Source organism: Cydia splendana, chromosome 11, assembly GCF_910591565.1.
Source record: "Cydia splendana chromosome 11, ilCydSple1.2, whole genome shotgun sequence".
NCBI classification, from domain to species: Eukaryota; Metazoa; Arthropoda; class Insecta; order Lepidoptera; family Tortricidae; genus Cydia; species Cydia splendana.
Window position 1 is genome coordinate 6,034,183 of NC_085970.1, and position 10,004 is coordinate 6,044,186.

Here is a 10,004-nt window from a genome sequence, read left to right on the forward strand (position 1 = left end):
AGATGAGAAGTCGGATTTGTCGCTCGACTGATCCGCAATTTGTACTGAGCGAGCAAAATCGATAAATCCAACAATTACATGAGACTAAAATATAATAATTGTGTTTGAATGTAATTAAACGTATGATATGTAAAAAAAAATATTACATGTGAAATGTAACACTTTCTTTTTGTAAATTTAATGTCCCCGACCTCTTTTTATAACAAAAAACCGAGCAAACAGGCATTTTTGTGCAGCAGTGTTCACGCGCGCGTCTGGACTCGGTCTAGTGAAAAATCCAAGTGCAACTAGTTTTATTACCCGCGCTAGATTAGATTGACGCGCTAATCTTGTACCTCGGCAGAGGGGATATAGTGCGAATGCCGCCTCCCTTCCGTGTTGCTCGAAGTCTTTCTAGCTGTATTAGAATTCTCTTGTGAAAAATTAAAAACTAAATTTCATCCCATATATGTACAAAAAGCTTTTTTGGGGACAAAAAACAAGACAACGAATAAAATTTTGACCCATAAGTCATAAGTGGATAAGCAACCTTCTATGTTTTAGGTACCTATAATATCTGGGAGACTGAGCTTTGCTCGGAAAACATATAAAACTCAAAAATGCGCGTTTTCCTAGAGATAAGACTTACCTGGATCGATTTTTCGCCCCCGAAAACCCCCATATATAGCAATTTCATCGAAATCGTTAGAGCCGTTTCCGAGATCACCGAAATATAATATAAATAAATAAATATACATGAATTGCTCGTTTAAAGGTACAAGAATAAGATTGATAAATAAAAAATGTAAAATTCGTTATTCACTATAGTGGCGTACGAAATTACACATTTTGTTTGCATGGAATTCGTACGACATCTTTAAAAGATTAACAACTTGGAGCATTTAGCAACTGGAGACGCCTGGTCTGTCATTTTCTGCATAAAACAGTCTGCCAATTTTTGCGGGGGAAGGGCACGTCAAATGTATGGCTATTTGTATGTAACGTACGAATTTTCAGCAGAGGGGGCTCTTAAAGGCGACTCCAATTATAATGCTCTTATGTTAACAAGCATATCAGTACCAGTGATCGCACATTTTCCAGCATTTTTGGTGCAGCAGTGTGGTGTTAACGGAATTGGTATAGATAATTTCAACTGAAATGGTAAATCAAGGTTAATATTAACGTAGTTAACGCTAATTAATCATTAGGGTTGAAATTATTTATAACAAATCCGTTAACACCACTCCGCTGCACCAAAAATGCTGGAAAATGTACGATCACTGATCAGTACAAATGTCACCACTTCCCGATTAATTTCCAGGTCGTCCTGGCTAAGAGGTATTCAAATTTCGAAGTAGCAAGTTACTAACAAGCAAAGCTGGGTCGGGCTTAATTCTACACCGTTTTACATGACTTAATTGTGACATGACCGCTATTGCGATATAATTTGTCTTATTTCGAATTTGACATTTTATAACAATTACAAGATTATTTGTGACAATAATGCTAATGCAATCAATATGATAATGTAATCTGTATTATGAAATAAATAAATCTATCTATCTATGTCGGGGGGTGCTGACTTACAGCGAGTGTGGTCGCACATTCGCTACAAAAATTGGCTATGTCAGTCACCTGAGAGCACACCAGCGACGCTCTCAGTGGTAGAATACAGTCGCTGTGGCCGAAATCGGCTAGGAGGAGATGATGATGATGATGAATGCAACCAAATATTTTGGCCAAGTGTCGGTGGTCTCCAAAATATAAAATTTTGGATGGATTTTGTATGAGGAAATATTGTGTTAAACTTTATCAACATCTGCTACATTTTTTTCGGTGCAAAAATAATCCTTGCACATAAGTCATAGTCTAATAAAACATGATCTTCTCTTCCCAGAGTGACACAAGCCTACGTCACAATAACATTGCCACTTTATATACCGCTATTGCATATTATCATATAGCGCTGTCGCATGATGACGTAGGCTTGTGTCAGTCACGTGGTCGGAAGAGAGTACCAGGCGGTGTATATTATTATACCATGCACATAAGTGAGTCAATCCGTCCCACTTTAAAAAACACTGCAATGTCGCGATGTCGCGAATTTTCACTGAGCCAAGTCGAATTCTCCTCACGTTGATTGAAAACCGTGACAATACCGCAAGAAGTCAGTGTCAATTTTGATTAAATTGGTCAGCCAGCGTGATAGTTTCACTGACAGCATTCAATTGTTTCCGCTTTAGCAAACGTCATTGGATTGACAGTTGACTAGTGAGATAATGTGGTAATAACGGTTTTATTGTCGTCATCGTCATTTCAGCTTTTTATCGCCTACGGATTAATTACACTTCTCTCATCTATCGCGCCATGCGAGCGTATGTAAGATGGCGTTATTCACAAATAAACTGTTAGATCTGGGCGTAAAAGGAAACTACGAGGAGATCATATGAAGATATATATTATTATTGTCTAGACTTCTAGAGAATAACAGTTTTAGACTATTCACCAGCAAGGTCGAAAAGAATGTGACGGCATCACGCACGCGAACAAAAGCTGTTATATTATTCAAAAATTTAAACTTGTTCCACGTGCGTTTATGCAGTTAACTATAAAACAAGATTCTTTCAGTTTACGAAGACACATTCTAACATAAACGTCACTTGTCAATACCATGCCCAACAACATACCTACTAAAAGTTGATAGCGGTTTCCGACTCTGAAGGGGCCCACTGATTAACAGTCCGCCAGGTGGTATCTGCCTGTCAGTTGTTCGGAACTGTCAACTTTTTGTTCTAACTGACAGGCTATTCCGTCCGGCGGACTGTTAATCAGGGGCCCCCTTAAACTGTGTTCTCATTAGAGAGAGTAAATACTATAAGAACAGTTTAGCGATGCTTTAACCTCACTACCCCATTTTTAATTTCACGCTAGAACAATAATAAAATCCATAGGTACATATATTAGCAAAGTTAATATAATTTATGCAAAGTTGTATTAAAGAGAACGGCTTTTACGAGCCGGCTCAGTGTTGCCGCTACTAATTGTACTTTTCAAATCTAGCTTTACTGTTATTTTTAGCCTTTAAAATACAAGCTACAGCGAATTATACTCATAATTTTTAATTTTGTTGTCGTTTTTAGGGTTCCGTACCCAAACGGTAAAAACGGGACCCTATTACTAAGACTCCACTGTCTGTCTGTCTGTCTGTCACCAGGCTGTATCTCATGAACCGTGATAGCTATACAGTTGAAATTTTCACAGATGATGTATTTTTGCTGCCGCTATAACAACAAATACTAAAAACTACGGAACCCTCGGTGGGCGAGTCCGACTCGCACTTGTCCGGTTTTTTCATTTTGTCAGATTTTGATATAATTTGGCCGTAGCGCAATTTCACCGTATGTCCTACAAACTCTTCCACCGAGTTACGAAAACGTATGGAATTTTCGTAATTCAACGCAAATGTACATACATTTGGCCTAAAATTAGAGTCCGTATTTATTTCGACCAGACCAGACTAATTAGCTCTTGAAACCTGCCAAATTTTATCATTATCACAATCTGTTTTGTTTTTTCGTTTATATAAAATCTGCAATCAGTCGCAAGACTATAATCAGATTAATTGGTTCAGGAAAGTACGTATATAGGTATCACGTTTCCAGAATGAAAAGGGCCATTGCCCTTCTTCAAATCAAAAACTATCAAAAAAATAGAATCAACAACAAAAAAAAATTGGCCCAAGCAAATTTATTAAAATATTGATACAATTTTGATAAGGACATTTAGGAAACGTGCGAGGAGCCGAAGTCCATAAAGTATGTTGAGGTCCTTTCGATAAACTGAAATAGACGTCATATTCTAAAGAAAAGGTGACCAAGACCTTTAGTGGCGGAGGCCGGATCACTTTTTGGTCACGTGTTCTTTAGTATATGAGTTATGAGTGAATAATAAAACAGTTTCTAATACCATGTTTAATAGACCCGCTACTACATCGTTGCAGAAGTTGTTAAACCTACCTAAAGTACCTACTTGACACTGCCTCAATAGTTGCTATAGACCGACCGCTTAAATGAGTCCTCGCCTGCGCGGTACGGGGGCGACGGGGTAGGACGACTAAGGGTGGCGGGGAAGGTGCGGGCGGCAGGCGTACGGCGCCCGCACCTTCCCTCATAGCTTTTAGTCTCATTCATATTTGTACAAAATTTTAAACTTACAATAAATTTAAAAGTGGAAAAATTACTGTTTTGGGTGAGACTTGAACTCACGACCTTTGGATCGATACTCCAGTGCCCTGCCATCTGAGCCACCAAGACCTCATCCATAGCCAGCAAACAAAACAGTAATTTTTCCACTTTTAAATTTATTCTAAGCTTAATAGATCCTTCGCAGACGTTTCTGCTTGTTAAAAATCAAAACTTTAAATTCGTCACTTTCATAGTTTAGGAAAAAATCAATAAAACAGTTTTGGGGTTAATCGGGTGTTTTTCACCCCCAGGGGGTAACAGAGGGATGAAACTTTGTGCAGGGTATTACCTCTTCAAAAGGCATCGTTTGATTATAGTTTCGACCCAAAAACTCTGAGGGCAATTTTTCAAAGGCTATCCTGCTATACCCTTTAGGTAAAATTGTATACATACGACTAAAAGTTTCTGTCATATTGTCATGTGTAAAAAATTAGTAGGAAAACCATGCTTCCAAGTTTTCTTTGGGCCTGTGTCTTAGCCTGTTGTTTAAAAGTTCCTTAGTTTCTTGGCTTATCGTGGGACTTAATTAAAAATTGCACTGTTAGTTTTCTGTACCTACCTGATAGCATACTATTAAAAGTATTAAATTACTTAAGCAAGTTATTCTTAGGGTCCCGCCCGGAAAGGTTTCCTTCTACGACGCCACTGTATGTCTGTCAGCGCAGTCACGTGATTTTTTTCACACACAATTTATATTCATTCATTCATGAGTTACAGCCTGGTGACAGACAGACAGACGGACAGACGGATGGACAGCGGAGTAGTAATAGGGTCCCGTTTTTACCCTTTGGGTACGGAACCCTAAAAATGACTTTAGGTACAAGAAAATATATTTTTCAGGGTTTTGTATCTATCAGGAATTTTCACAGAGTGTTATTTTGCCGCTGTGTTTAATAGACAAGATTTTTATAACAGGTTTACACCAAGGGCCCGACTCGGACTTGGCCAGTTATTGTTTAACGGTGTCCATTACCGGCATTAGAGTTAAAGTACTTATTGTTCATCGCGATGCTGTCTATTAAACATGATATTCTTGGACTTGTTGAGAAGTTTACACCAATCTTTGATAAAATGAGTAAGTTTATTGTTCCAGTCTGTTGAGTTATAGTACGGTGAAATCGGATCTGAAATGCGAAATAACCCTTTGCAGACTCTGAACAATTGATATTATACCTGCAACTAGATAGAATAGAATAGAATTTCTTTATTTGCCAGAATACGTATGGTACAAGATGACAAAGGTTTTACATGTAAGTATCAGTATTCAGTCGAAGACACGACATGCAAATAATTGACAATTTAATAATTTTAACATAAAATAAAAGCACAATATTGAAAAAACTTTGAAAATAAAAACAGTGGGTAAATTTTTCATAGTAAAAAAAAAATGTCATCCACTTGTAACAAATTGAATAGGTATTAAATAATAAAATATCCAATTAAATAGTAAAATCGATAAATTAAAATATTATATGAAATGTCAAATTACAAAATGGATGTCGTGTACATAATTTATTTAAAAGTAATTGGGAAAATAAATTAATAGTAAGATGTCAAGAAATATACATAATCTCTGCTACTTAAAATATTATTATATTTGCTTTAACAATTTTTGCTCTAAAAATTCCCTTACACTATAAAAGCAATTTTCAGACAGCCATTTTGTAATCTTATTGCTAAATTGGTTACTATCAATTTGCTTTAGCTCATCGGGAAGACTGTTGAATATAACTATAGGTACACATATTGTATGCATTTCTGTGGTATACAGTAGAATGTGAAGGAGGCTGATATAATAAGTTCTTGTATTGCGCTCTCCGATTTCCACCAAATACATCAAATCTCTTTTTAAAGAGTTCAGGGTGCTTTATCACAAACAGACATGCTTTTTTGATGTACATGCAAGGCAAAGGCAAAACATTAAATTTCTTAAACCGTCCGTGATCCAAGCGTTGGCTACCGCACTAATGCACTTTTTCTGCCGAATGAACACTCTTTCAATGTCGACCGAATTGCCCCATAGTAAAAGACCGTAGTTAAGTACAGATGCCACATATCCGTGATAGGCAGTTGTTGCGGCCTGTAAGGATACCGTATTTCTAAGTTTCCTTAGGGCGAACACAAATCCGTCAAGTATGGAACAAACAACTTCGACCCATTAATATTGAAATTGATGTATGATAATGTATACTGAACTTCGATATAATCATACATCATAGACGCTAGTATGGAGTAGCCAATACCTTCAGTTTGTTGTATCTTACTTACGCAATCAACAAACAATATTTTCCAAAACATTTCATTAATATAGCCTTTAAGAAGCTTAATTGGTATTAAATAAGGTACCTTATTATATTTCTGAAAATAGTCTATTCTTGATTTTATTGCTTGAGTAGGTCACCTTATTAAAATTAATACACCTAAATGCATTAGAGAAAATTACTAGAATAAGTACTTTTTCTCGTCACGCAAAAACGGCAGATCGAATTAGGTTGAAATTTCTGATTTCTAACTTAAGTAGAAAATCTGTAAACTAATTAAGTTTAAACTGTATAGATGAGTGTTTCGCAACGTTACACAATTTACCCCATATCTGCAACGAACTATTTTTCTTACTGGCTTATGAATACCCGAATTTTAATAAGTAGTTATTTGTTTTACAAGGGGACAAAGTTGTTGTTTACCTTTCGTGCTAATATTAAGCAAGCGAAAGTTGAGGGTTGTGTTGGCGAGTGTTAAATAAAAATTTTCACCACACCAACAAGAGAAATACTATAACTGTAAAAAAATCCATATCAAATTCAAGTTAACGTTATTAAAGTAGTTTTCATTTAAAATTCTCACCTAAAAGTAATTTCTTTTCTACCCAACAAGAGGATTGTGGGCAAAATGCAACTTTCAACATCAGTTTTTGTAGTATAAAGAGAGCCTTTACGAGCTGGTATGGTGAAAATTTATTTAGGTACCTCCACTGGTTTAAGCGAAGAGCTGATTACAGTGATACCCAACCAAAGTTCATCTTCAGCAGTTTCACATATTTCACTTGCTTACCGACATTTCTCATTCAACAGGGCGGCCATTTCAAGAAAGGAAAACTCCACAACGACCACCACGAGAATAAGAAGGGCGAATCCGGACACTTCATCAAGGGAGGCCACCACTTCGCTCACAAGGTGAGTGGTCGCTGTCGTATTGTCAAGTTTAATGATAGAGATGGATCGATAGATGGATGTATGGATGGACGGATGGATGGACGGACGGACGGACGGACGGACGGACGGACGGACGGACGGACGGACGGACGGACGGACGGACGGACGGACGGACGGACGGATGGATGGATGGATGGATGGATAAATGGAAGGTTTTATTTATCGCGGCCAATAAGTACCTACAGCTACCACCAGTTTGGCACTGACATAAACGCTAACGTGTACGTAACTTACACTTTATGCATCGTGCTCGTACTGGCATATTAGTGCCCAGAAATCAGCGGCATCACATCAGCCGGAATGTATGAACCGGCCAAATTTTTTCGCGATTTCGGCATTGGCCCCATAACAAAAGTTGTTCAGTACCTATAAAGTCAATACGCAGAGCATGGTGGCTAAAATTTCACCCTGTATAGTCGGTTTATTTATATTCTATTTGTAACCGTAACCTTGACGACTTGTGGGTTAAAATAACAACCAATTGGGTCCCACATCAAACCCGGGGTCGCGGCAAACCTCGACGGCGTTGACGAGATGACCTTGACGCCTTTGATAGGAGACGGGTCAAGACCGGGATACGTGGAAAGGGAGGAGGGAGGCCTTTGCCCAGCAGTGGGACACTCTAGGCTCATATAAATAAATAACCGTAACCGTATACCGAATAGAGTATGTTTATACATGCGATGGCTGAAACACAGGGAATCCTAGTGCAGCCATTTGTAAACCACTTGTCTTTATTTCTTCAATAAAAATTCTTAGCCTGTAAGAGCCACTGTACTGTACTTTATTTGTATTATAAAATTAAAATTAAAATTGAAAAAAAGTTAGTCAAATTACTAATAGTTAAACCAAACCCTATCTTTACAATGCTTTTACTCCTACTTATTTCAATATCTCCCCAGGGCCACAAAGCCGCAGATGGTCACGACGGTCACGGCAAGCATCACGCGGCGCACCACCACGCCGGCGGTCACCAGGGTGGCAAGAAGTGGGTGTACCACCACGGGTACCCCGCCAAGAACGCAAACCTCATCGTTATAGACCGCCGAGCTGATCGGTACATGCATGGACCTAACAACTATGGATAATTTGAGAAAATCGTATTTCGGTCAAAATTCTTTTCTGTCTTGTTTTTTGTCCCCAAAAATGTGACGGAGTGGAGCTTTTTGTATGGGGTGAAATTTAGTTTAAATTTTTTCTTATAAGAATTATAATCTACAGCTAGAAAGACATGTAATAGCACTCAACTTTTTTTTATTTATTTAAAATTTTAACAAGCAGAAACGTCTGCGAACGATGCTATTAAGCTTAGAATAAATTTAAAAGTGGGAAAATTACTGTCTTGGGTGAGACTTGAACTCACGGCCTCTGGATCGATACTCCAGCGCTCTGCCCTGCCATCTGAGCCACCAAGACCTCATCCATAGCCAGCAAATCAAAAATAGAAGCGTGTCAGAGTGGTCAGAAACAAGACAACGAAAAGAATTTATTTGGTAGTACTTAAGCGCCACTTGCACCATCCTAGTTAAACCGTTAACCCAGTGTCAAATTGTACTGGTAACCATGGTAACTCCAGGTTTAACCGGTTAAACCGGGTTAGCGGGATGGTGCAAGTGGTTTGGTAGTACTTAAGCGCCACTTGCACCATCCCACTAACCCGGGCTTAACCGGTTAAACCGTTAACCCAGTGTCAAATTATACTGGTAACCATGGTAACTCCAGGTTTAAACAGTGAACTTCGGGTTAGTGGAATGGTGCATGTGGCACTTAAGAGGCTAGTGACGACTGCCTCTTACGTAGTCCCTATTTTACTATTTAGATAGAGAAAATAGGGACTATTTTTTTATGCAAAAGCGGTCACGTAATTTCGCCCTTTTCGTCTTAACAATAACAAAAACATGGTCACCGTGAAACACCAAATTATAACACTATCTAATAGTTTTACAAATAGATATGTAACTCTACAGTTTCGATGATTGATGACCTATTTTGTTAACTACTAATATAGGGGTTAACCGCTGTATTTTTATACATATATTTAAATAATTTTGCATAGGCAAAATACATATATAGATACGTCCCACTGCTGGACACAAGCCTCCTCTCAAGCACGAGAGGGTTTGGGCTTTGTATTTTTATATTTTAATTTAATGTTATATGGCTCACTCATAGATATTTGGGTTCGCGCTTTACAGAGCACGGTAAGGCGTATGAAAAATTTATGGCGAGAAATGGAGTCACTAGAAGTAAAAATGAATTATATATGATCAGATCATTCATAGAGCCGGTTTTCGAATAACCTTAGTAGAATTGGCATTTGCTTTAAAAAAAAGAACAGGAATTCCAAAGAAGTGTATAGTACCTACTTGTAAAATTGTACAACTCCGCAGTGACCGGTGTTCTCACTTTAGATAGCTACTTCAAATATGGGTGTGTAATGATCGCTATAACAATAAATGATATATTTTCATTCGATATAACAACATATGGTATAATTTTGAAAGATATATCACTAAGGTAATATAATCAATAATGTGTATACCAACAAGAGGAATAATTTTATATTGTA

General features: G+C 37.7%; 1 protein-coding gene across 1 annotated transcript in view; it reads left to right on the forward strand.

The window, feature by feature from the left end:
* LOC134794769 (probable serine/threonine-protein kinase kinX) overlaps positions 1-8,703 on the forward strand; it is a 50,945-nt gene extending 42,242 nt beyond the window's left edge. The window contains exons 5-6 of the mRNA XM_063766552.1: positions 7,295-7,396; positions 8,338-8,703. Coding sequence (XP_063622622.1) covers positions 7,295-7,396; positions 8,338-8,523 — 288 coding nt within the window. The 3' untranslated portion in view covers positions 8,524-8,703. The remainder of the gene's footprint in view (positions 1-7,294; positions 7,397-8,337) is intronic.
* Positions 8,704-10,004: the final 1,301 nt, after the last annotated feature.